This window comes from Columba livia, chromosome 24, assembly GCF_036013475.1.
Source record: "Columba livia isolate bColLiv1 breed racing homer chromosome 24, bColLiv1.pat.W.v2, whole genome shotgun sequence".
In the NCBI taxonomy this organism is placed as follows: Eukaryota; Metazoa; Chordata; class Aves; order Columbiformes; family Columbidae; genus Columba; species Columba livia.
In genome coordinates this window covers 1,453,467-1,479,241 of record NC_088625.1, presented here as the reverse complement: position 1 = coordinate 1,479,241, position 25,775 = coordinate 1,453,467, and the positions used below count along the sequence as shown (strand labels likewise).

At 47.9% G+C, this 25,775-nt stretch overlaps 5 protein-coding genes across 14 annotated transcripts in view; 3 read left to right on the top strand and 2 right to left on the bottom strand.

Annotated features, from left to right (window-relative positions):
- Positions 1-577: 577 nt before the first annotated feature.
- Positions 578-3,263, bottom strand: PIH1D2 (PIH1 domain containing 2). Of its 3 annotated transcripts, XM_065040247.1 has the most exons (6): positions 2,922-3,263; positions 2,698-2,821; positions 1,980-2,225; positions 1,205-1,470; positions 913-1,088; positions 578-826 (listed from the first exon to the last, which is right to left on the bottom strand). In XM_065040247.1, the coding sequence occupies exons 1-5, from the start codon at positions 3,081-3,083 to the stop codon at positions 942-944; spliced, it is 945 nt and encodes a 314-aa protein (XP_064896319.1). In that variant the 5' UTR covers positions 3,084-3,263; the 3' UTR covers positions 578-826; positions 913-941. The 3 variants fall into 3 exon arrangements, with proteins under 3 accessions (XP_064896319.1, XP_064896318.1, XP_005500840.2); XM_065040246.1 differs by having other exon boundaries at positions 578-1,088; XM_005500783.3 differs by having other exon boundaries at positions 578-1,088; positions 2,698-3,027.
- An 88-nt stretch (positions 3,264-3,351) lies between these two features.
- On the top strand, positions 3,352-8,755 carry NKAPD1 (NKAP domain containing 1). Of its 3 annotated transcripts, XM_065040248.1 has the most exons (5): positions 3,352-3,561; positions 4,678-4,778; positions 5,888-6,043; positions 6,608-6,661; positions 7,440-8,755. In XM_065040248.1, exons 1-5 carry the CDS (start codon positions 3,493-3,495, stop codon positions 7,957-7,959), a joined length of 900 nt encoding a protein of 299 aa, XP_064896320.1. In that variant the 5' UTR covers positions 3,352-3,492; the 3' UTR covers positions 7,960-8,755. The 3 variants fall into 3 exon arrangements, with proteins under 3 accessions (XP_064896320.1, XP_021140916.1, XP_064896321.1); XM_021285241.2 differs by lacking the exon at positions 3,352-3,561 and having other exon boundaries at positions 4,694-4,778; positions 5,776-6,043; XM_065040249.1 differs by lacking the exon at positions 3,352-3,561 and having other exon boundaries at positions 4,695-4,778; positions 5,759-6,043.
- An 806-nt stretch (positions 8,756-9,561) lies between these two features.
- On the top strand, positions 9,562-13,287 carry SDHD (succinate dehydrogenase complex subunit D). The gene is made up of 4 exons (XM_065040253.1): positions 9,562-9,782; positions 9,875-9,979; positions 11,927-12,071; positions 12,597-13,287. Exons 1-4 carry the CDS (start codon positions 9,725-9,727, stop codon positions 12,760-12,762), a joined length of 474 nt encoding a protein of 157 aa, XP_064896325.1. The 5' UTR covers positions 9,562-9,724; the 3' UTR covers positions 12,763-13,287.
- A 268-nt stretch (positions 13,288-13,555) lies between these two features.
- IL18 (interleukin 18) lies at positions 13,556-25,142 on the bottom strand. 4 transcript variants are annotated; one of them, XM_065040251.1, is made up of 8 exons: positions 24,919-25,093; positions 24,657-24,816; positions 17,384-17,552; positions 16,102-16,175; positions 15,138-15,146; positions 14,480-14,617; positions 13,998-14,143; positions 13,556-13,869 (listed from the first exon to the last, which is right to left on the bottom strand). In XM_065040251.1, exons 2-8 carry the CDS (start codon positions 24,685-24,687, stop codon positions 13,639-13,641), a joined length of 798 nt encoding a protein of 265 aa, XP_064896323.1. In that variant the 5' UTR covers positions 24,688-24,816; positions 24,919-25,093; the 3' UTR covers positions 13,556-13,638. The 4 variants fall into 4 exon arrangements, with proteins under 4 accessions (XP_064896323.1, XP_005500782.4, XP_021140913.2 ...); XM_005500725.4 differs by lacking the exon at positions 24,657-24,816 and having other exon boundaries at positions 24,919-25,142; XM_021285238.2 differs by lacking the exons at positions 15,138-15,146; positions 24,657-24,816 and having other exon boundaries at positions 24,919-25,142.
- The window catches only part of BCO2 (beta-carotene oxygenase 2), a 26,138-nt gene continuing 17,908 nt past the window's right edge, over positions 17,546-25,775 (top strand). Inside the window, exons 1-4 of one of the 3 annotated variants that reach the window (XM_065040245.1) lie at positions 17,546-18,168; positions 19,731-19,842; positions 19,949-20,000; positions 24,046-24,176. In XM_065040245.1, coding sequence (XP_064896317.1) covers positions 19,951-20,000; positions 24,046-24,176 — 181 coding nt within the window. In that variant the 5' untranslated portion in view covers positions 17,546-18,168; positions 19,731-19,842; positions 19,949-19,950. Of the gene's footprint in view, positions 18,169-19,730; positions 19,843-19,948; positions 20,001-24,045; positions 24,177-25,235; positions 25,442-25,775 lie in introns of those variants that run through there. The other 2 variants (XM_013372112.3, XM_013372113.2) reach the window with 2 other exon arrangements.

The window sequence follows — 25,775 nt, the reverse complement described above, 5'->3', positions numbered from 1 at the left end:
TTCCTGCTCTTTTTTAAGCCTGTATTTTAAAGCTGAAGCTCAAAACCAATTTGTCTGTTTCCGTTTCTGTTCTGACGAATATCGGTGCAGAAACATGGCTGTGGTGCTAACATGTCATAGAAGCCATACTACAAAATCAATCGTGAAACTAAGATCACTTCATCTTTTGTTTGGCTCTTTCCCAATTAATTCTGGTAATGTTTGGTGATCCTTGAAGCTGTTTTGTGTTGCTTTGCATTAGTTTGTATTTTGTGTATTAGGGTAAGGTGTGATTTGAGTGCTCCAAGGTTGGTTTTGGTTGCTAGCTTCACACTTAGTGTTCCTGAGCTTCACACCTCTGGATGCTCCTTTGAAGAGTACAGAATGGGTCTGTTGGTTTTTGGTCTGGTTCCGAGATTACCAAACATTAGGAAGTGAGGTCAAGCACATTCAGTGGCTCAAAAGACTACAAAGCCATTCCAGGTAAGCAGGGAATGTCCTAAGAAGAGCAGCAGCACGCAGGGCAGCTTGTAGAGCTGTGTATGATACACGTCTGCTGGTGGTCCCAGCGTTCAATACATACGAGAACTGCTCTAGGTGAATCCAGTCATCAATTTATTTAGATACAAGATCTCACAACTGTTACTGCTGTACCTTTAGGCAAAACGAATGGTGTAGTAAAGCATGTATGCATTTCTGTTTCTTTACTACAGCTGTTACACCTGTTCAAGTACTCCTTGAATACTTACAACCTTTACTTATTGTTTTCCTAAGGTGGGGGGTGCTAGTGTTCCTCCAGACTTCCTTCTGTACATGTGTCTTCTAAAGGCAATTGAGGTATTCACCCCTGAAAATGAGAACGTCAGTGAAAAAACCCGTCATCATCTAAAGGTCAGGGTTGTTATTCTGGACTTTGGGTTTGTTCTGCCCTACGTGAACACAAACTGGACAGAATGCAGTTCTTAGGGATCTGGCTTGGCAACTGGTAGTGTGATAAACAACACCCGTTTTCCTGTGTTAAATACTGCTGTAGCTGTTTCTTCATCCACAAATTCTGGCAGGTCTAGTTGTAATCTGTATTTTTCGGGGACTTCAATGATCACGTCATCCTAAACCAAGAAAATGAAAATACTTGATTAACTCTTTGACAATGAATTAGCAGTGAGCATTTCTAGGAATCGGATACTGGACAAAAATCACGAGGTTATTCTTTCTGCTTTCTTACCTTTGAAATTCTCAGATCACACTCGGAAACAGAGCTAACCTTAGGCAATTCAACTTTTAGTTCAATTTTGAATGGTTTACTGTTTGCATCCTTGACGGTGATAATGTTGTAGATGGGGGTACTTAGCTCCTCTGGCATTTCAGTACTGCTGATTTCCTCTATCAGGTGCGCTTTAGGCTGTGTTACGCTCTCTTTCTTGAGCAGCGCAGGAGCATTGCGGCAGTCCTCGGCTTCCATAGTCTGTAGCAGCTGATCGAGCGTCAGTTCTTTGAAGAAAAAGAAGTTTTTCACACGTGTCAGTTACTAAGAACTGTAACATTATGCCACCTCTATCACAGAAGTTGTAACTGCAGTTGCAATGAGCAGTTTGTCAGCTGAAGGCTGTTACGGACACTTCATCCTTCACCCATGATTTGGTTTTATTGCCAATAGGTTAAAAGGTGTTGTTTTCAGACGATGAGTTATACCAGCAACCCCCCTGGCTCAGGTTAGAGCAAAAGAAACTGAGCACCTCGAAGGAGCAAACCCCAGCAGAGTTCCCATGTCTAGTGGATATAGGAATAAGGACATTTGCTGTTCCATTGTCACTACAGTTTCTCAGTGGCAAACCACCACAAATTAATGCAGCTAATGTCCATAATGATTACTACTGCCTTATTCCAAATTCTTAGAAGTGTTTGGTTTATGCTTATGGCAAGAATTGGGATTAGAGAGAGTAAATTTGTTAGACAATCTGATAGGTCCTCAAAGAAAGTGACAGCAGATGTCTACATACCCTTCTTGGTGTTCTGACTGAGATTGAGAGTTGGCATCTGCCTTCCTCTCAGACGCTGCTGCATCGTTTCCAGGCTTCCTTTCAATTTGAATGGCTCGGTGGTGTACCAGTCAGAAAGAATAAGGTTGTGTCGTTCCTCAACGAATTTAAGTGTCAAATGGATCAAGTGCTCCCTTTTTTCTGGGTTTTCTTCTCCTCTCTGAAGAACATCTGGGTTATATGCAATGTCTATAACGCTGTAAAGGTCTATAAAAATGAGTTATGGTTCAGAATTATTGCTATGGTACCATGTTCTTTATAATGATTTAAAAGCAAATTAAATGTATTTGTGGCTTCTGGGCAGAGAGCGAATTCTATCACCCTCGTCTAGAGATGACACCTCTCCATGTGCTGATCCTGCAGTCTGCGTTCAAGGACACGCACGGGAAAACAATCCCAGTCAACATGAGTATATGTGGTCAAAGAGATTCCGAGCGCCTACGTACTTTTCAGGGTTTAGATGTGCGCAATTCTTTTGTTTCTTCATTTTTTTTTTACAAAAAGGAAGGTCTCTCCCGGAGTCCCTGTTGACATGCCTGTCCCATCCCTGCCTTGCCGCCACTACCCCAAGCTTAGAGCAGCGCAGCAGCAGCCTCTGTTACAGCGAGAATCCGTGTAAGATTGCCACGCAGTGCAGGAGCGCAGGAAGAAAAGCGAGCGGCAGCTCTTTCGGACATACCTCCTTCCCCAGACACTTCTTCTAGCGGCCCCGCGCTGACAGGTGTGGGGTCCGTGGGGGTCTGGGGCGCCGGGACCCTTTTCCAGCTGCAGATGTTGATGAACAGCGGCCCCCTGGCAGCACCCTGCAAGAGACCGAGCCCGAGCCGCAGCTCAGCTCCCCCAGCTCCGGCCCCGCTCCCAGCGCCCGGGCAGGGGGCCGAGCCCCGGCCGCCGCGCACCCACCGCGGGACGGGCCCGCAGGCACAGGTGCGGCTCCGGGGGGGAGTAGAACCGCTCGGCCTCGGCGCGCTGCTGCAGCAGGAGCCGGCGGTAGGCCTGGGGGTCATTCTCCGCCATCTCATCCAGCAGCGACCAGAGCTGCGCGGCCAGCCCCGCGTCCGCCATGGTTCAGCCGTCGCGTAGCGACCGCCACCGGAAGGGCCGTGCTCTGCGGGTCCGTCCGCCTTTCCCGTCCCCCTCCTGCTTCCGCGCGTTCCGGCCCCGCCATCGCCGTCCCAGCCCGGCCCCGCGGCGGCGCTGCCGCCTGTCCCCGGCGCTGCCTCCTGCCCCCGGCGCTGCCGCCGCGCCGTTCCGCCCCGTGGTCGCCGCGGCTCGGGAGTCGCAGCGGCTCAGCGCCCCGGCGGGTGCTGCCAGGGGGAGGCGCTTCGCGGGGACCACTTCCGCCCGGCCGCTCCCGTCCCTTCCTGCCCGTGGCTGCGGGGGTGGCCCGGGAGCGGCCCCCGCCCGGCCCCGGTGCGGCGGGCCCGGGAGTGCCGGTGGGGCCGGCTTTCTCGGGGCCGTGTAGGGCGAGAGGATGTCCCGGGTGCCCGTGGGGAAGGTGCTGCTGCGGAACGTCATCCGGCACACGGGCGCGCACAACAAGGTACGGCCGGGGCCGGCGGGGGCTGCTGGCCTGGGCGGGCCCTCGTCCTCCCTCTCTGTCGCGGTTCTTGTGCCTGGCCCTGGCCCTGGCGCTGCCCGTGTCCGCGGGTCCCGGTGGAGATGCCCTGGGCACCGCCGCCGTGTTGCCGTGCGGCGTGTGCGGGGCCCGGGGCTGCGGTTCCGAGCGGGCGGTGGGGAGAGCGGGTGCGCTGCGCGGGGGGAACGGCGCTCGTGGGCACCGGCGCTCGTGGGGAACGGCGCTCGTGGGGAACGGCGCTCGTGGGGAACGGCGCTCGTGGAAATATCAGCCGCGCAAACGTCGTTGGTCTCACTTTCAGTTTAACGCTGTTTCGCTTGAGTTCTCATCCCGCCGAGGCAACGTGTGCGTATATTTACCTGTAAGATTTTTCCAGTGAAAAACCTGTTCGCTCAGGACTTTGGTGAAAATCACGGTTTGCCTTTTTCAAAGTGGCGAACCCGCGGTTGTTGTTTGCAGGGGTTTTGTGTCGTTTTGCTGCCCTTGTACTGTGTATGTACTTCTAATCGCAGCAAAGAATTTGAACGTTGTGTTAACATGCACAGGCAGTGTTTTAGTGCAAGATTAAGAAACTCTGTTAACTTTGGCAAACTAATTAATTTCTGACACAATGTGGCAGGTCTAACTCATTTATTTCACGCATTTATCAAATCACTTATTTACAGCGGGTGTGCATAAACACAAATCTGTGCTAGACTACTCCGTATTTGCATGCTGTGTTTTCTCATCTATAGCATAACTTCTCCTTTTGGCTTGGTCCTTCCAGGTGATATTTATGTACCGAATTCTCTAACAGTGTGTTTGGGATGATAATGAATGACAGGACAGAGTAGCCAGAACAGCCGATACAGAAGAATCAGGCAAACCCGCCATGCCTGATGTTGCTATCCTTATGTGCTTTATTAGGTTATTTCCATCAAGAGGAATTGGTTACCTTGGTTATAGCCAGTAATAATAATCTGTTTCATTATGGTAGGAAATCTTGCTGTGAATTCTGTTAGTTTTGAGCTAGGAGCTGATGTTACGTGCTACACGCCTGTAAAGTTTCCCTAATGTTGCACTCGTTTCTGTGACTTTCAGATTCAGGAGGAGACAGAAATGTGGAAAATAAGGGAGTGGGAGAAGCAGACAGAAGAGACGTACTGGAGAAGGCAAAGCAGGATGCTGTCGGACACCTCCAGGTGGGTTTGAGTTGTATGGAGATCATTGACTTAGTTGCTGGACTCTTTTGTGTGTAGCAAACGCTTTAGGAGCATTGTGTATTGACTATGTGTTTACAATATATGAAGACTACACAGACTGCAGATATAACTGTTTTCTCCTCAATGAGTCCCTGGGAAGAGGTCAGACGTATGCTTAGGTCTGACCTTTCATCTCTTCATCTGGATGTATAGTCTTCAAAACACGACATTAAGTAGGCCGGGCTCTCTGAAGCAATGGGGGTGGTGAGGGAAGTCTAATGTATGGCTGTTTAGGTTAGCAGTAAACAAAACGGTTGTGGCGGGGGATGCTGCAGTGTTGTAACACACCAGTATGGACCGCTGCTTGTGTGGTATCTGTTAGATCGTTCTGATGTGCCCGAGGATCCTTACCAGCTACAGGAAAACAAGCTAGGTTTGGGGGGCAGGTTGGGGTTTGGAAGGGGAGGAGGTGGGCTTATTACTGTGATGACTTTTCAGAAGCGTGAATGTTGCAGGAAGTGGCTTTGTTGTCTCAGGGGAGAACACATTTCAGACTTAGGCTAAGCCCACAGCTGCTGCTTGGCTCAGGAAGTGCGGTATGTCAAGCGATAAGCAAAACTAAAGCCACAGGCGTGTGAGATCACTCAAAATTGTTGGTGCTTTCTGTGGATTTGGGGTCTTAGTCCCGGTACCTGACCAAACTGCAATTCTAGTATGTCAGTTCAGTTTCCCCTTTGCTGGTTTTACCCGCCTGTATCTCACTGCGTATTATTAGTCTGCTCCTGCAGAGTATGCTAGAGGAAGAGAACCGCATTTGTTGTGATAGGTGAGATAACCTCTTCCTCCCATTTTGCATTGTGAGCGTCTCTGTGAAGAATTTCGCTGTGCACAGAGGGCAGTAGTGAGTTTTGAAAGCCAGCGTTAGCTACCGAACTGCTTTAGTGAGAGCCGTTAATGCTGACTGTCTGTTCAAATGACAGCTGGTCTTCTTGCGTAGATGGACATCCAAGACTTGCTGGATTTTTGCTCCTCTCGCTGGCCTAACCCCTTGCTCAGAACGTTTCTCCATCAGAGCTGGCAGCTGAAGGACAACTGTTCTCTTTCTGCAGCAGTCGGATGCGCAGCGATGGCTTTGATGAGGACGGCTACAGGGCTGACTGGAAAACAAGGAACTCTCAATTTCTCGATTCAGTCGACGATGATCTCCTTAGGGCCCGATCCTGGAATAAAAAGCTGTATGAATGTGAAGCCAACATGCCAGACAGGTCTGTGGAGGAATTAATGTCCTGTGATCATAACTGTAATTAAAACACCTTTCTGGAGCCCTGTACAAAAAAAGATAGTACATTTGTCCTTTCAGTATGTGCTCCTATAAGATAATGCTTGATCTCATTTTGAGAATGAATAAGTAACGTGGACAAACTATTGCAGTGTTACAGAATACCCATTTGAGTTCACCTGTCGAGTTCCCAAGTCACGGGAGCAGCCACAGCTCAGCCCTAAGCTTAGAAACTAAGGTTTGTATTTATCATTTTGCCCAAGGAACTTAAAAATCTCAAGAAATGCAAGTTAGTGCTCTCTGGACTTACTGTGAAGAAATTTGAGGTGTAATTTTCCCTAATTAGAAATCGAAGAGAGACTGAGAACATAAGGTGTATTTAAATAGTACCGACCAAATCAGTCATATTTCCTTCCTTCTTCGTTAGGAGGGTTCTGCTATGCCGCCTTTGCTGTCTAAACTCATGGTTATTCTGTGGCTGTGTCTTTTCAGAATTATTTTTCCTTAGATGCCTGGTTTGTTTCTAAGAGATGGTTCTGCTTTCTTACAGGTGGGGTCACAGTGGCTATAAAGAGTTGTACCCTGAAGAATTCGATACGGATAGGTAAGGCAAGCAGGCTTGCTGATGTATCCAGAATCTTCTGTCAGCTTATGCAGGGAATTTTTCAAACTGTGTTTTAATATATAGATAGCCTCGAGTGTAAAGCAGCACTGTTAAGCTACAGAGACCCACTGAAAAAAAATCTGGTCCATTAATGCAGTTCCCCCTTGTCTGAGCCTTAGGAAGGGATTGTATCTTTTATAGTAATTAGACGTTGAGCTTTGGCTTGAGTCACTAAAATGCTGTGAATCTGGAAGGTCTGTCTGGGCCAACAGAGAGCCAGAGTAGGCGGCTGAATCCCAGTCAGCTCAGTACACACTCTCTCGGGTTCTCCTTTCTGTTATCATCTATTTTCCTTGTTTCTCCTTATTTGGAGAATATAAATTCTTGCAGTATCCAGGAGAGCGGAGACTGACCTGTAAAACAAGACCCTAGACAGAATGAATTCTTTTTAAAGCACGCGTAACAGAATCAAGTACAGTATTTGTCAGGCTTACAGATTTGAAGTAACCTGTAATAAATGAGTTTTCATCACTCAGTGGCTTTCAATACACATAGTCCTTGGTTCTGGCTCAAATACCTTCAACAGGGGTATTAGTAAGGTGCGGACCAAGCTGTTAATAAGAAACAAAACTGCAGCCACATCTGTCAGGCATCTGCTTTCCTGCTCTAGCCGGGGTTAGAATTGATGTGCTTGCTTAAAACTTTGACACCGAGAAGGCTCAACTGCTGTGTCCCTGCTTGTCCGCTTCCTTTTGGTCATCCTCTGTTCTTTTCATAGTGACCAGCAAGAAGGAGATCAACAAAATGCTATGAATGGGAAGAAGAAATCTCACCTGGGAAAGCAAACTGCCCGCGAGTCACACAAACGGAAAAAAACAAAGAAGTCGCACAAGAAGAAACAAAAGAAGCGATCGCACAAAAAGCGAAAGAAAAAGAAAAAGGAGCAGGGGAGAACATCATCAGATTCTTCCCAGGAGACTGAGCGCTCAGAAGAGGAGACTTCGAGTACCTGGAAAGGGAAACACAAGCGCAAGAAAAAGACCAAGAAAGTGCCTCCCAGGGAACCCACCTCTTCTGGGCAGGAAACAGACTTTTCTCATGCAAGCAGCTCAACCACCAGCAGCTCTGAGGACAGTGAATCTGAGGAGAAAAAAGATAAACGGCCCCCCAAAAAGAGAAAGAAACGTCACAATTCTGTGTCAGAGAGGCACAGTGAAGTACCAGAGAAGAAGAACAAGAGGAAGAACTGGAAAGTGGCCGCTGATGAAAAATCAGAGGATAGCTCAGATGAGGACTGATGAGTCTAGGCTGCAGCTCAAACCATAAGGTAGAGGACAGAGGCGGGTATTTACCTTTCAGCACTGCCCTATGGTACAACTTACTACAACACTGTGGTTTATATACATCCTGCCAGCCCACGGGGGGAAACTGAGCCTTGGCAGCCTGCAGTAGGTACCCCTTGGTTTTCATTCACTTGACATTCAGAAAACCAGGGGAGCAGTTACCCATCTGACAGGCCAACTTCAGATTCTTTTTCTGTGCCCAGGTACACAAAAATGTAACAGGCTGCTGCACGGGGAAAACAGGCATGTTTGTACTGTTATGGTTTTTTAAATTACGTTTTAACATATTGCTTTGTTGGGTTACCAAATCAATGACCAAGACTTGCAATAGGAGAGGGGAGAGATAAAAGTCACAACAGAGGAAATGTCGCTGGATTTCACCCTGTGGTGGTTTTGTCTTCCCATCCTCCATCCAAAGACCTGTGTGGCGGCACGCACACGGTCAGCTGGACGCAGAAGGGGTCAGGAGGGAATACTCTCAGTCCAGCTGAAGGTGCAGTGAGTCCTTCCATAATGATGAAGAAAAGATACCAATGCGTTGCCTTGTTTTAGATCTCTCTCCAAGCCCTGGCACGGGCTGGCTGGTGTGTCTACCTTTCCTGAGACCGATGGTGCTGACAGAAGCCTTGGTGGGTGTTGTGTTCTGTCTCCGGTCTGCCCAATGTATTACTGGAGAAATTGGTATTGGGCCGTTCTCCCTGCAGCTGAACAGCCAAGTCCTTTAACAAAATAAATAAATCCAGACATGTTAGATGCTTTTGTCATTGTTTTGGAGTAAAGCCCAGAGACAGAGCACAGTCCTGAGAGGTCTAGGTGGTCTGTGTGTTCTCCCTGATCAGACTAGGTGGCTGTGGAGGGCTTAGGAGGAGAATTAAGTAAGGGAGGCTGGCGTGGAAAGGAGCTATGGGGGAAATGTGAATGGTGTGTGTCAGTGACCGAGCGCAGCTCCAGCTTTAGTCTACATGCAAGCACAAAACAGCGTCAGTGCCCCTCGGGCCTCATTCCAAGCCCTGGTTCCTCTTTTTACTGTAGGTGAAGCCATTGTCTGCATGCCCTTGTCTGCTGGCTGATGCAGAACACGCGGAGAAAGCGGTGCTGCGGACTCGGCTGGCTTTCCGCCGCTCGCCTTTTACCGCAGCCGCTTCTCTGCTGGTCGGTCATGCAATAACAATGCAGCTGCTTTAGGTACATCACGGGAGACGTTCAAGAAGGTGTTTCTTTTGTATAGCTTTCCCGGTACAAACAGTTTTCATTAGCAAGCGTGCAGGCGAGGATCTGCTGTGGCCATTGTGCGTTTTGAAGATGCAACCAAGCACCTTCTCAGCTCTCGCTGCCCTGAGCGGCTTTTGCGCAGCCGCTGCTGGGTCGGGGGTCGCAGGCGCCGCTCGGCTCGGTGTCCCGGCTCGGTGTCCCGGCTCGGTGTCCCGGCTCGGTGTCCCGCCCCGGTGTCCCGGCTCGGTGTCCCGGCTCGGTGTCCCGGCTCGGTGTCCCGCCCCGGTGTCCCGGCTCGGTGTCCCGCCCCGGTGTCCCGCCCCGGTGTCCCGCCCCGGTGTCCCGCCCCGCCGGCTCCGGGCGCGGCCGCGGCTTCTCCTCAGCGCCCCGCTCCCGCCGCAGCGAGCCGGGACTCCGCGCCGCTGCCGCCCCCGGCCCGGAAGCGGAAGGTTTGCGGCGGCAGCGGCTTCCAGCTCCGGTGCGCGGTGCCCTTGGGCCGGTGCGGACGATGGCGGCGCTGGCGCTGCTGCGGGCGGGGCTGGCGCGGCCCCGCGGAGCGCAGATGGGTGAGTGCCCGCCGGCCCGGCTGCCGCGGCGCCCTGGCCTGCCTTGCCCTGACCCGCCGTGCCCTGACCCCTCGTCCCCGTTCTCTCCGCAGCTCTCCTCGGGAGGACCCTTCGCCCCCGCCCCGCGGTCCTGGCGGCCGTTGCCGATCGGAGCGCTCCGGCGCGGCAGAGCCACAGTCCCCCCCAGCAGCGCCACGGTACGTCCCCGGGGCAGCGCCCGCCGGCTGCGGGGCTGCGTGTGTGCGTGTGTGCGTGTGTGCGTGTGTGTGTGTGTGTGTGTGTGTGTGTGTGCGCGCGCACGGGGGCGGTCTCGTCTACCCCGGGGCCGCACCGGGTCTGTGAGCCGGTGCTGAGCCGGTGCTGAGCCGTTACTCCCCCGTTCTCGGAACCGTTGCTCCAAGTGCCGCCAAACGATGCGTTTCTTCTTCCTGTGCCTGTTATGCCCATGTCTGGTCAGGGTTGTCGATTTCTTGAGCCAGGTAGGAGCAGCCAAGCAGAAAACACCGACGATAGTCACAGTAGTTTTTCTCAAGGCACAGGTGTGAGCAGAGCGTGCCACCGTCACCTGTGACAGGACGGCTCTCGGCGCATGGCGCAGCTGTCGATCTGCGCTCCGCTCAGGTCTGGTTTAAAACAAGGCGGGTTTGACTTGGCACTGCTTGAGTTTCAAACCCACAGCGGTCGTGTCACTTTCAAGCTCGTGAGCGCTGCGAGTCTCGAAATAGGAGATAAGAACTGAATGCTGAAAATGAAATCTCTGCTTATTAACGAAGATGGCGGGGTTTTGGAGTGGAAAAGAAGGTTGAAAGATTTTTAAAGAAATCAGGAAAAAGGTGTAACTTTTCTTATGTATCCGTAGCTGTAACAACGTGAAAACGCTGCAGTTGTGACTTCGTGAACAGCCGAGCTGCTGATTCAGGGAGGTTCATCTGCAAAGTCTGACCCGTGGGCAGACAGTATTTCTTGTATTGTTTTCTCTGTTCTCCACGCGGTAAGACCACGCAGAGGTGATGAAAGATAACCATGCCATTTGCATCATTAATTATGAGAAATGTTTGGACTGGAAGTTAAGGATGTTTTGAGGCCATTACAGTGCAACTTAGAAGTGGAAAGGATGATGAAACGCTTGTAAACGAAATTGGTGTAAAGACAGCTAAGCTGTTCCTTCTTTTCTGTTCTGGATGTCGTATTGACAACAGCCTTCACGTGCTGGGAAGTATTCTTGGCCATGGAGCTCTACAGGGACAGTGTAGTAGTCCACAGCTTGGCTCTCTTTCATGTTTTACTTCAGGTCCTTTGCATTTCTCATCTTGTCACTTTGCTACATTTCCTTCTCCTTGCAAAAATGAAGGAGGACATTTGTGTTTTGGTTTAGCTGGATGGATAATATCTGTGAGTTAGGTAGGCACTTTGGCGGGGTACTTTGTTATCAAAGTAACTGTACAGAGTCAATTCTTGACATTTTTAGCCTGGGCTGATGCTGACATTCTGGTTCAAAGTATTGTTTATGGTGCTAGGGTGTGGGTTCACTCCAGAACTTCCTAGATGTTTGGGTTTGGCTTTTTTTTCCTTCCCTAATAGTATTTGCATGCTTCTAAAAGGTAAGAGTTGGTTCCAGGGCTCCCTGACTGGTTAACTGTTTCCAGGGGCATCTGTCATGTGGTTCACATTGTGCCCAGCAGTGTCAATGGAGGACTGAAATCCTTTGGCTTTTAGGCTGCTTCTAGGCCACGTAGGACTTGATGGTGCCAGAAGTTTCTGTTTACAGAACCTGCTGTTTACAGTTAAAATAGCGGTCCTGGTTCTGGGCAGAGCTGTGCACGGTTACCTTGATGTACCATCCACTGGAACTTGCAGTTGTGGTTATCCAGATCTCAAAGCCATTTCTCAAAAGGTGGGAGTAGTAAATAGTACATAATATTGAAGAAATTCACTAGACGAAAAGGCTTTGTAAAGTAGATCCATAGCACTATTTCAAAGGCATCTAGGTTTTGCTTGGATGAAAGTTTAGTAATTGGGTTGGAGAAAACATGTAGTTGTGAGGTGCTGATCAGGGTGAGGTGCTGATCACGGTGAGGTGCCTGGTTTTAAGGTTACAGCGCTTCAGGCAGGAACTTTGCCCTGAAAAATACTTCTCCTTTCAGGCAGTTCCAAGGCTGCATCCTTGCACTGGACAGGTGAGCGAGCGGTCAGTGTCCTCTTGCTGGGTCTCCTTCCTGCCGCCTACCTGTTCCCCGGACCAGCCATGGACTATTCGCTGGCTGCAGCCCTCACTCTTCATGGCCACTGGTAAGCACAATAGGGCCGTATTAAATAAAAGGAGGCTGAGACCTCCTCGCTCTTCACAGCTGCCTGGAAGGAGGTTGTAGGGTCTCTTCTCCCAAGCAGCAAGTGATAGGACGAGAGGAAACAGCCTCAAGTTGCACCAGGGGAGGTTTAGATTGGACATTAGGAAAAAATTCTTCCCGGGAAGGGAAGCCGGATAAGCTGCCCACTGTTTCTTGGGGGCAGAATCTGCGGATTCTGTTGTTTGAAAGAGCTGTGCTCAACACTTTGTTTCTTTAGTACTGTTAAGAAAACTCTGAGCCAAAAATGTATATTTTTAATAGAATATGTGGACTGTTGGTTGGTTTCTTTTTAGTAGGTGCATCTTTTTGAGTGGGGATCTGGGTATTCTTTAGCAAAGGTTGATAGTAGCAGGTGAGAAAGAATGATGTGCTTGAGTCATCTTGTTAGAGCGCTCGCATGAACTGTGTGGTTGTAAGTGGGGAACGCTCTTTCCTCATTTCAGCTCTTTTCTGTCTCTTTCTGTAGGGGTCTCGGACAGGTTATAACTGACTACGTCCATGGAGATACACCCATTAAAGTGGCCAATACGGGTCTGTATGTACTGTCGGCTCTTACCTTTGCTGGCCTCTGCTACTTTAACTATCACGATGTCGGTATCTGCAGGGCCGTTGCCATGCTGTGGAGTCTCTGAGATGCAACCGAGTCCCTGACAAACACGATTGTTCACCGCTGCCTCTGCTTCCTGACGTTTTTATGAACATGTTTAGTGCAAAAGAAATTAATAACCATGGGCCTATAGTGAGTACATACTGCAGCAAGTGCAGAGCTGGCATTTTAGTAATAAATATCCATAGTTTTTTGATTTAGTGCAACAGCAGTAAAAATGTTAGAAAAAGTAGACTTAAAGTGGGTAATGTCCAGGTGAAAGTTGATTTAAGCTGCACTGTAAATTGGAGGAATTAACGAGTAATGATCAATGACAGAGTTACACAGCTGAAGGCACCTTGGAAGGGCAGCTTTACTGATGTTTTCTAAAATAACCATTGCTTGGTTTCCTATTTTGTAAAACAAATTTGACTTGCAGAAAACTGCACTGTTAGTGCTGACAACACAACTGAACTGGCTGTAGGGCACACCCTGTAACTCTGGACTCTGAGAGCTGATGTATAAAGGGAATACTTCTTTCTTAATCCATACAATAAAGAATTTACAGAAACTGTGTGTGCACTTCTGGACATTTTTTTACTGCTTTTGGGTTATTTGAAATGTTTTCTCTGCAGATAGGGTGGGGTTTTTTCCACCTAAAATCAAATACTAATTCATAGAGTTATTAGATGTTATAAAACAAACAGTATTTTTATGAATATGTATTGTCCTTATTGTAATGGTACTTCTGTCGTGCTGTTAGGAGGAAGCAGAAGAGGACTGGGTGATGCTCATGTTCGTACTGACTCATGTAGCTAAACCCACAAAACCAGCTCGTCTCAGGTGAATGAAGAGTAAGATTTATTTGAGGAAAATCCCAAACATATTTAAGACTGTTGAAGTACGTCATAGGTTGTAACTTTCATTCTGAGTTCACTTGTAAACTTATTTCCATGGTTTCATCCACTTCGTCTTCTCGTGACAGTTTCTTTAGAATTAATTTTCTCAAGTAGCCTTCGTCCTCAAAGGCCAAGAACATTCCTTGTTCCAGCGAGTATTCAAACTTAAATGTTCTGGAGCTAAAAGATGTAAACGTCTTTTTGAAAAAAATCACGTTACTTTCATCAGGAATTTCTTTGGGAACTTCTCCTTCCTGAGGAAGAGAAGAGGGACGGGTTAGTCCCAGCATAAGGCAGCAGCAGTTTTGTTTCTTACGCATGTTTGAATTCTTAATTTTGCCTATACTTACACATACATAAGGTGTGGAAAGCAGGTACTTACCCTAAATCGCACGATGGTTTTTCCATGTTCTTTCTCACAACACATGTAATAGCTTTTATCTTGTACCTGGATGCTGAACGCAACAGGCATCCCTGCTGAAGGTGTGGTAGTTTTGTAGTAGTGAACGTTGAAGTGCATTCCACTGCCTGCACAGGAATTGTTTGTTATTAATAGGTGCTGAGGAGAGAGCTGCAACAGTTCAGTGTATTATGTCTTACCATTCCACCGGCAACTGCTCTCTTCCCTCTAAATAGTAATCTGTAAGCTGCATTATAACTGTAAATAACTATGTTCCATAAATATAGTTCTGAATGAATTGCTGAGGCCCCCCAAGATACAAGATTTCAGCTCTCGTAGCTTAGCTTTCTGCTTATAAATGAAGTTTTTACTCTCATTTAGAGTCAGTGATTACAAAGAACAAAAGCACACCTAGAGTGAACAACCAGGGCAATGGTCATAGCATGTATTTGAAAAGGGTGTACCAGATTTCATCTCCTGATCTGTCACATCCTCAAAAGCCGCCATGTCTAAATCTGGTCGCACCACAAGCAGCTGGCTCCTCACGTTCCGAAGGACTCGGTGGAGAACCTTTTCCTTACAAAAGGCGTCACATTCCAGCCCTATAGAAATAGTAAGCAAAGAAGGTCAAGTATTTTAGCTGTAAGCTCAGATCTTAACAGATCCCTATGGGCTTCATCTCATCGATAAGGATGCCAGGTGAAATAGGTTCTTGGCATGGAAACCTCAAATAAAAGTGAGGCCATGGAATTCTTTGCGCCCCTGGGTTGTAGCAGCAGGAGGTTTTCCCAGATTGCAGCAGTCTGTATAAACAGGCACGAGAAGCTGCTGTGTTAATGAGCATTCAGAAGCAACAGTTCTCTTTTGCCCAAGAGTTAGAATTGCAGGAAAAGGTCTTTACATTAGGGAAGCCGCCAAACTGTACTTTAGGAGGAAATAAAGCAACATCAACTTCAGAAGGAGAAGGTGAGCTGCAACTCTCTTTTATTTTTCCAGTAGCCATTATTGCTTTGAAACCTTGTTCTCTAAGGCACAGAAAGCATTTGTGGGCTAGTGAGAGTGAGCAGGTTAGTTCAGGTAAAATTGCTGATGAAGTTAATAAACTGTGACCGGTCACCTTACCATCATCATCTTGGTTCCAAGTGAGCAATGAAAAAAAGAGAAGAAAAGGAAAAACAACATTAAGCTCTGTACCCACAAAAGAAAGCGCTTTCTAGCCAGTTTTGTTCTACAGGATGGGAAGGCAGCCAGCCATCTGCATGTTTCCAGTTGTACCCCCGGTATCACTCATTCACCAAGCTGAACTATTCTAACCACAGAGTGTATTTGATTTGTGAGCATAACAAACTCAACAGAATGGTGAAACCACCAGTCATTTGAGAACTGGAGTTACCACCAAACCAAGAGGCGTGCAAAATGATTTAGGGTGACTGAAGGGTGAACAGCTCAAGTCAGTTTAAAGCTATAACCAAGGAGTAAATAGCGTGTAAATTTCTGTTTTCATCAACACCTTTATGTGAGCAAAAGAACAAGAAACAGTCATTAAACATTGTCTCTAAAGACGAGACTGTTTTCTGACTAACGTTTTCCTATAAGATTGGAAGTTGTCCACTCACTTCAAGCCCACCGCACAGTATTACAACACTTGGGAGTTTCCTTTACAGGAATGTATTAGATGAAGCAACAAATATCTTGCTGACTCAGATGTTTGTCTAACAATGCTTGAAACTGAAGCTTACAGGAAAATTAGGTGAAATCAGATTGATAAAGGAATTGTATTCAAACAACAACAACAAGTTATTAAAGGCTTCAGGTGTTCATAGATGATACAGTAGTGACCTGTTAACTGTCTCAAGCTCAGACTGGTTTTGCAGTGAACAGCCTGGCTCCACGATCTAAAAACCATCATTCTTCTCAGTGGGGTGGGATTGTAACTGCTTTGAGGGTTGCTCAAATAACAGGGGGAACAGGATTCCAGAACACCAGGGTTGCCAGCCCCAGGAAGGGATTTAATTGTGTATCAGCTTTTGATCTTCCCCACAGAAAGGTAACACTGTGTGTCCTTCAGCAGCGAGTTAAGACTTACCTTCAAAATAGAGGCAGAAATTCTCTCCAAGTTGTACTGCACGCACCAGAATGTCTTCATCGCTCATCTTCACTCTGCCAAAAACACATGGAGAGGATTCGGAGTTAGGAACAGTGCTTCTTACTCTGTGTCTCGGGCTAGTTCTGTTCTAGCACACAACACTATAACAGGGATGGCATGTTTGACTACCTGTTGGAAAAGTGCCTTTTTAAGCGACTGGTCTCCTCTGTTGCTTTTTATCATTATTTAGAATGTCACAAAGCAGCCTTCAGGTTCTGTTACTTGCTTATGGTGTTTTAACTTTAATTCCGGTTGAATTCTGAGCTCGATTTCACAGCTCTCCCCCCTCAAGAGTGACAGAGAAAGAAGTGAAGAAGATATATTTCGCTTGGAAATGACAACAGTCATTTTAGGAAGAAAAAAAACCCTGCACTTTGAGGGAAGTATTTGTTCTCATTGTATTTGTTATATGGTCTATAGTACTGGCTGGTTTGTGCAGAAGAGACACCCAGGTTCGCAGCAGAGGAATGCATTTTTATTTCCAAACGTGCATAGCCAAGTCTTTGAAATGAAATACCACAAGACTACATAGTGCATGTCTCATCTGCAGTCAAGTAAACCAAGAAGTCAAGGACCACTCTAATTCTAAAGCAGAGAGGGAAGGCATAGGCAGGAATGATTGCTGAAGGATTGAAGGAAAAGATAGCCTTTGATTTAACACGTAAAACACATAAAACTACAACAGTTCTTCCCCTGATGTGCAGTCACAGGTGGTTAGATCTTTTACCAAGCACATTGAAAAGGAACAGTAGAAGCTAAAAGGCATTTGTAGCTGAGTGTTCGAGTGCGCAACGACTTGCCCCGCAGAGAACCAGGGCTGCCCAGCAGGGCCACACCCTGGCGAGCTGCACCGCGCTGGAGCCGAGCCGAGCCGAGCCCAGCGCAGCGCGGGACCCCGGGGCGCGGAGCCGCCAGCGCTCGGGCCGCTGCGCAGCGCCTGCCCGCGGTGCGGCTCCGGGATGCCCGCCCTCCACCGGCAGCCACCGGAGAGCAGGCGCTCTGCCCGGCCGGGCCGGAGGGGCGCCGGCGGTCCTACCTCGCTCCTCGGTGGGCTGCAGCGGAACGATGCGAGACGGAAGGGCGAGCGCAGGCGCGGCGGGGATCGCCGACGCCCGCTCCCGCAGCCCACGCGTTCGGCCCCGCGCAACGCGATCGCGACGCGATCCCGACCCGCTCCCGACGCGATCCCGACCCGCTCCCCGGCGCACGCATCCCCGCGTACCTCGGGCGGCGGGGCCGAAAGCCGTGCGGCGGCGGAGTCCCGTGTGGCTGGGTGCTCGGGCTTGCCCGGGGCAGGCTCAGTGCCGTGCCGCCCGCATGCCTTCCTGCGAGCGGGACGGGGTGGCTGTTCGAACGAGCGAGCGAGGGGGATTTTCTGGCAGCTTGGCTCGCTATAGGACAAAAAAAGCCGACTGAAAAACTGCAGAGGAAATCAGGGCTCTTTCCCAAGATATCTGTCTACGTCTGCATTTATTCTGCGGCACTTCCCCTCGTCGGTGGGGAAGGCAAATCATGATCTGAGGTTACAAAGGAAGCTTTGTACGAATCTCTCACACAGATGTCGTCAGAGGACGCCTTGTAGCCCGTTTGCTTGGTCAATAAAGTCTCAAGTAGCAGTTTTGAAACAGGTATTAGCCGTCAGCATGTAGATTTCCCCTTCTCCACACACTTAAAAACTGCCCGTAAACTTTGCGGCTGCCTTAGGGGAAGCCAGTTCAGGATTGAACACACATTGCACGCCTCTAGTTCTTCATAACAATAACAAGAAATATAGCACTGGTGTCTGGTGGGAAATCTTCCAATTATAGCTTCAGGGCAGGAATTTGGGCTCCTTTCAGGGAAACAGACAACCAGAAACCGGCTAGTAGTCGAAGCCCGATTTGTAGCTCCTAATTTACCAGCTGTAAATTGTTTTCCACGTATCTGTTAATTGCAAATAGATAAACCAGCGGTGACTATGACTCACACCTGACTGCTGCAGGCTCGACGTGTGATGCTTCTCGGAGTGTAAGTGCTGCCTTTGGCGTTTACGGGGTGTTCAATGTGTAGTTAACTGGCTTCTGGGTACCCTTTTCTGTATATTTTCCTGATAGCCATTTTGTAACAAATAGTTTCTTCCTGTGAAGTGCGATCAAATTGCCTCTTTTCTAAAAAAACAGCTCCAGCCCTTGAAGTTTCAACCTCCCAATGATTTTCTTCAGCTTCATTTTAGTGACAGTAGCCTCTCAGATTTGAGTAATTCACGGCTCGTTTTCTGAAGCAGACCCATCTAGCTTCTTCTGGCGTTTCACTTACATCCCACAGCGTTACCAGCGATTCAAACTGTGACTAGACCTGTCGCAGATGCTTAGAAGACGAAGTATGACCGCCATTGTGGACAGCGCAGCACTTTAAATAGCGAGTCAGTTTCATCCCGCTTTAAGTCAGCTGTGTAGCTGGGATGGAACGCTCCTACCTGGCGTGGCTGAAACAGGAGCGGTTTCGGCGGTGAGCCGTGCGGCCGTTTTCCCTAGCCAGCCTTCCAGAGGTGCGCCCGGCTGCCACAGCCTCTGCGGGGGCCGCCGGCCTCGGGCAAGGCGGGGGCTCCGGGGCCGCCCCCCGCGCCGCGGCCGCCCCTCGCGCACCGGCCGTTAACGGCCGCCAACGGCCGCGAGGGCTTTGAAGCGGCCCGGGCCCGCGCTGTGTGAGGAGAGAGGTCCGGGAAGCGCGCCAGGGCGGAGGCGCTGCCCCATGTCCTGAGGGGTGGGGGGCACGTGGCTGATCCCTTCTGGACGAGGCAGGATCGGTCTCAGCACCCGGGCACCTCAGGGAGCCGCTGGGCCGCGGCGCGGCAGGCCCGGGCTGGCCGGCCGTGGTGGCTCTGCCTCTAGTGAGGGGACAGAGGAGCGGACAGAGGTACTGCTGGTGGGTTTTGCCTGCTTTTATACAGATCTGTTTTCCAGTTGCACACAATAACCACTCACCAAATACAATATTGTACTTCTTATCAGGCAACGATGACAAGCAACACTCAAAAATCTGATGAAAGCAGATGTAAACGTAAAAAAGAGATGGAGGTGAGCAGTGCTGTATGAGAAAGGGAGGGAGAACCTGGACCCTTCTTCTGGCCCCAGGGGAGCCACACAACCCCCTCCACCCCCATGTCCTCCTCTGGCATTGCTGTGGGTTCCTCGGAAGGAGACGGAGCAGAGAGCTCCATGTCAGGTTGTGTAGCTTAGGGGAAACATCTTTGCCTTTCTTGTGTGAGGAGACTGTAAAATTCCTCGCAGTGTTTCGAGTCCAACAGAGCTGGGCTTGCAGTACCACACGGTTCTCTGGGGCTTCTCCAGAGCGGCCTTGTGAAGTACACAAACTTCTGATATGAGCAAAGCTTCTCAAACTGGTGCTACCCACACACCCCCCAGCACTGAGACGTTGTGCCTGTTCACAATGGGTGGTGCTGACGCTGTGAACTTGTACTTTCTCTGAAAATAGTCTCTCGAGATATTGGTAAGACACTTCTTTTTTTTAGTTAAACTCTATCAGTACCAAAGTCCTAGAACCTGTTATTTTTTGTGCTCTGTTATTAGAATGAAGCTTCAGAAAATCCTCAGTTGTCCTCCCTTGAAAGCACAGACTTGGCTTTTCCTGAGGGCTCGCAGTCCCTTCACAAACCTGAACCGCTGGACAAAGTTTTAAACGGTGATGTATTAAATACACTGAAAGTAACTGTGTAATTACTTAATGGGATATTGAGATGAACATTTGTTGAAATGTTTAAGTAAAATTACTTTTTGTCTTTTAACAGAAATGAATAAAGAAATTAAGAACTTGTTATCAAAATATGCCAGCATTCTGAGGCAAGTTAACTGTCCTGCTCATACAGCACTTTTCACAGTATCACAGTGTGTTTGGGATTGGAAGGGACCTCAAAAGATCATCCAGTCCAATCCCCCATGGAGCAGGAACACCTGGGTGAGGTTACACAGGAAGGTGTCCAGGCGGGTTGGAATGTCTGCAGAGAAGGAGACTCCACAACCCCCTGGGCAGCCTGGGCCAGGCTCTGCCACCCTCACCGAGAAGAAGTTTCTTCTCAAATTTAAGTGGAACCTCTTGTGTTCCAGCTTGATCCCATTACCCCTTGTCCTATCATTGTTTGCCACCGAGAAGAGCCTGGCTCCATCCTCATGGCACTCACCCTTTATATATTTATAAACATTAATGAGGTCCCCCCTCAGTCTCCTCTTCTCCAAACTAAAGAGCCCCAGCTCCCTCAGCCTTTCTTCATAAGGGAGGTGCTCCACTCCCTTCAGCATCTTTGTTGCCCTACGCTGGACCCTCTCCAGCAGTTCCCTGTCCTTCTGGAACTGAGGGGCCCAGAACTGGACACAATATTCCAGATGTGGTCTCACCAGGGCGGAGTAGAGGGGAAGGAGAACCTCTCTCCATCTACTAACCACCCCCCTTCTAATCCACCCCAGGTACCACTGGCCTTCCTGGCCACAAGGGCACAGGGCTGGCTCATGGTCATCCTGTTGTCCACTAGGACCCCCAGGTCCCTTTCCCCTACACTGCTCTCTAATATGTAATTTCCCAACCTATACTGGAACCTGGGGTTGTTCCTGCCCAGATGCAGGACTCTACACTTGCCCTTGTCAAATTTCATCAGGTTATTCCCCGCCCAACTCTCCAGCCTGTCCAGGTCTCTGATGGCAGCACAGCCTCTGGCGTGTCACCACTCCTCCCAGCTTGGTGTCATCAGCAAACTTGCTGATAGTGCACTCTATTCCCTCGTCTAAATCGTTAATGAATATATTGAATAATATTGGCCCCAGTACTGACCCCTGAGGCACTGCACTGGATACTGGCCTCCTTTTCTAACTTACCTGGATAAGATGGATTCCTGTGGCTGCAGTTTAGAGAAATTAGTGCTGAAAACTATTGAACATAGATCTTGAAATAAAAAGGCTGTTTTCTGTTGTACCAAAGAACTAACCTGGCCAAAAAGTGAGTGCTGACAACACATTTTCAATTAAAGCAGAAAAGTAGTTCTAAGTAGTAAGAAATTGAATGTCTTTAGTAATGATTTTAACTAGATTTTTTCAATTAAGTGAGAGAGCAGCGATGGATGCTTCTTATGTTGAAGAACTCGATGAGATCTTAAAAGAAGCAAGGACCATAGAAAACCACTTAAAACAGAAAAGGGAGAGTCTGAAACAGAGATTCGCTGTGATCACAAATACTCTGCAGAGCTAAACGGAGCCTGTCAGATGGCAGAAAGAGCAAATCTTGTAGCATATTTCGTGGACTGAAACAGAAACCATGCTGAGTGCTGTGATGAATGTTTCAGGAGAGTCCTATGTAAATATTTCTAGCAGTTCAGGAAACTTTCAACAACTTAAGCAGTAACTTAATTTAAATTTATACACACTGAACCATCTTTTGTCACCATTGCTGAGGCTGTCCCTGTGCTTCCTGCCCTAGAAAACACTGGAAGCATTTGAAAAAGGAAGTCGGATGAATTTTGCATTGCTTAGCTTTGACACTATGGAAGGTCAATATGACTTAATCCAGTAGCAGCCACGGTATTTCTAATGGCTCTGCTAAGGATTTCTTTTCTTTCATTGTCATAACTAATCTTTCACCCTAGAAGATAGTGTAGAAACATTTCTATGATACATGAATTTTGCAGTGTAAGTGGAAAAAGACCCCTGATTTTTTTCTTATCAACTATTTTATTTTTTATTCCTACTTAGGAAATATTTTGGTACTAAAATCTCCATAGCATGTACTTGCAATCTTATTTCTGTTTTGTCTCAGAAGATATAAATATATCTTTACCCCAGTACTGTGTATTAATTTTCTCTTTAAATCCTTTCAGCCTTAATCCTCCTCTCCTCCTTTTATTAGATAAAAGTCACGAGCAAATGTGCTGCCTGTCAAACTGATACTATTTAAAACAAATGATGAGAGAAACCGGACATCCAGGGTGAGATTTTTCAAGGTATTTAGCTACCTAAAGATGCAGATATGTACTTAGTAGGATTTTCAAAGGGCCTAAGCATGTAAGCGCCTTAGATGCTTAGGAATTTTGGAAAATCCCATAAGGTGCCTATCTGCATCTTTAGCACCTAAAGACTTTCAAAAATGTCACCACCAGTGTATGTCATATTTTACCAGTCTCTTACTTTTTCCCTAATAATTGCATCTTGGTTTGTAATCGGTTTGGGTAACGCTGTTTCAACAGAAGAAAGTGGGAGAAAAAGAGAATGTTTTGGGAGTTGAATTTTCTAGACTATTGTGCAAAGTGTTTGTGATCATCTAGAATGATGACAAAAAGCAGAGTTTTAAATCATCATCTATGAAGTGCCAGAATTTGGAAATTTACCCATAGTTATTAATGTAAGCCTTTAAAGAAAAATTAAACAGTTTTCATTACTGTAAAATATCTGCCTGTTATTATTAAGAAAAGTATTGGATCACATAATTTAAGTTGCTTCCTTCGGGGATCCACAAGACACAAACACATTGTGTTGCTGCTGCAGCCGTTTACTCCATTTAAAAACCTGATAGAATGCAATAAAAATCAGTAGAACCACACTCCTTAGAAGAATGAAGAGCTGCTCAGGCTGGCGTTCCAGGGCAGCTGAATTCAAGACATACCTCCCTAAATGACGACTCTTGTTTTTCTGCAGGGATTTCTTCTCCGATTGGTTGTCATTGTGTGCTGTCATTTAGAGGGGGATCTCTGCGGTAGTAATAAGGGGATTTTACAATTCAATGAGGCGTTGTTCTGTTTCATTACATTTTCCCTGCCCAGCTCTCCAGCCTGTCCAGGTCTCTGATGGCAGCACAGCTTCCAGTGTCACCACTCCTCCCAGCTTGGTGTCACCAGCAAATTTGCTGGCAGTCACTCTATTCCCTCACCCAAATTGTTGATGAATATATTGAATAATACAGGCCCCAGCACTGACCCTGAGGCACTGCACTAGGTACAGGCCTCCACTGGACTCTGCCCATTGACCACGACTCTCTGGCTTCATTCCACCCATTCCCCAGGGATGTCGGTGAGGCTGACCGGTCTGTAGTCACCCGGGTCCTCCTTCCTGCCCTTTTTGGAGACTGCAGTGCCGCTTGTTTTCCTCCAGTCCTCAGGCACCTCTCCCATTTCCCAAGACTTGCAAAGATGATGGAGAGCGGTCCAGCAATGACCTCAGCCAGCTCCCTCAGCACCCGCGGGTGCATCCCATCGGACCCATGGATTTATGGGTGTCCAGATTGCCTGACTGCTCCCTAACCCATCTCATCAACCCAGGCAAACTCCTCCATTGTCCTGCCTTCATTCAAAGTGTTGCAAGATTTTTCTAATGGGTGTTTTAAATTTTCTAGAGGCAACAAAGCTTCTGCTTTTGCTTCACAAATCTCTGCGATGATATATAGGCAAATAAATACTGATCAAATAAAGGGAATAAAATATGTAGCTTTAGAAAATTCCAGCTTAAAATGGTACGTTCAGAAAGTTTAAAGCATCCATTGAAAACAAACCAGTCTCTTCTCTTTTGAAGTTAAAAAATCCTTCAGCACTGTAAATTCCCACTTGCAGGTTGCTTTCACACATAAACCTCTTCCTGTTTAAAAGAGACCCTTCCTGAATTACTTTGCTGGCTAAAAGTATAGAGCGTTTTTCTCTTGGCTGCCCTTCGGTGTTCCGCTCTTATTTTCTAATGGTTTAGATCCTAATTTTACTGTTTTCCTATTTGTTTCTAATTTGTCTACCCTGCTCATAGAGTTTCTGTACTGATAGCCTCTCTCATGGATTTCAGTATTTATTGGGAGAAACAAGCCCGGTTGTTTTACTCTGTTCTTCTGATGTGAAACTAAAAGCTCATTGATTCCGTCTCTCAGGAGGGAGCTGCACATGAAATCGGGCTGGCACCTGTCCCACCACTATCCGCTTTCCAGTTTTACTGAAGGAGGCTTGAACAGAAAATTAATTGGCTTTAAAGCTGCCTCATCTGATCAGCAAAGCTCAGCTGGTAACTATGTTTTCTTTTAACTTCTCCCTGTTGTTTAAGCTGCAGTGACTTAGTAATTTAACAGGAACCTCTCAGACAACGGATCAGTAACAGAATATAAATAGATTAAAAAAAAATAATGTGGGAACATCTTATTCAAAGTTCCAACAGTTTTTTGACAGCGAGTCTCTTTCATTTCTGAGCCTTCTGTCCATTGTCTGGAAAGTGTAAGGGATGAAAAGCTAATACACAGTTTCTCTCTTTGCTCTTCTACTATCTAAAAGCTAAAACCAAAGAATAACAGATAATGCACAGACAGCTTAGGTATTCAGCAAGAATTCTTCCCCAAGAAAAGGTTAATTGAGACCGTTCCCCTGAAATGAAACTGCATTTTAGCACAGATGTGGGTACAGTGTGTGCTGCCTTGCTCTCTCTCAAGGGATGGGGCAGCTTTTGAGAGCTGCTCAATACCATGAAACAAACACGGTCATTGCAGCACACCTGCAGGGTGCCAGGGGCTTCCTTTCGGCATCCTGAAGGAAACGGTCCACCTGTGGTCCCCCTTGGTCTGGCACAGCAGAGCATGGCTTGTCACGGCTGCTTCCCCGTCCGATTGCCCGATCTGGTGTGGCAGCCGTAACTCCTGGAGCCCTGAGATTCACTGAGGTGTAGAATGGTTACTCAGCTTTTGAAACAAAGCAAAAAGGTGGTTTTGACAGGTGAAAAAGCAAGACTAGGTGACAAGAATTTTTAAAAGAATTACCTTGGAGCCTGGCTGTCTCAATATACGGATGCATCTCCTCTGCTCCTCTTTCTTCCAATTCCTCCAGCTACAAGCAGCAGATAGCGATAGAGCACGTTTTCCCACAGTGGCAATGTATGCTTTAAGTGCCTTGGCAGCTCCGCAGCTCACCTGGCCCAGGTGAGGGGCGGTAAGGGCTGTGGAGCTGCTGGGGCCGCAGGCGGGTGTCCCCTGTGCCCGGTGTCCGCCTGGCCTGGCCTGGCAGCGGAGGGGAGGGCAGGCGGGCTGGCTGGCTCATCCTGCCCTGCTTGGACAGACATTCCTGGCTTTTATTCTGAAATGATGATGTCAGGCAGCTCTCTCCACCCGATTCATCAGTGCTGGCTGCACACTGCCATCCTCCCACCGGTACCCTGCCTGACCATCTCCGATCCGATGCCTTCTTCCAAGCGGAATATGTTTTCCAAAATCCTTTTGTCTGCCATCAGCCTCCTGCTTGCTAATTTGCAGCATTTCCTCTGCTCTTTGATGCAATTCGTTCCAGGTAAAATGCATAAACAAACAAATCCTTCTATCCCATCACCTCAGAGAGGAGTTTGCTGTTGCTGCTGACACAGGTCGGTAGAGCGATTTCATTTCTATTGGTCAGAAATTAGGAACTAAGCAATTTGAAATGTTTGTTAGAAGCCAGAATTTCTCTGTTATTTGTTGAAAAGATAAACAGGACGGACAAATACATTGCACAGGTTCTCTCGGATTACGAGCAGATCCTGATGGTTTAGAGCTGGCAAACCAGCAGGCAGCAGATTCTCTCTGCAGGGGAGCTGTGGGTCGGCAAGCGGGCTGTGAAAGGGAGAGGATCTCCTGGAGCAGCGACG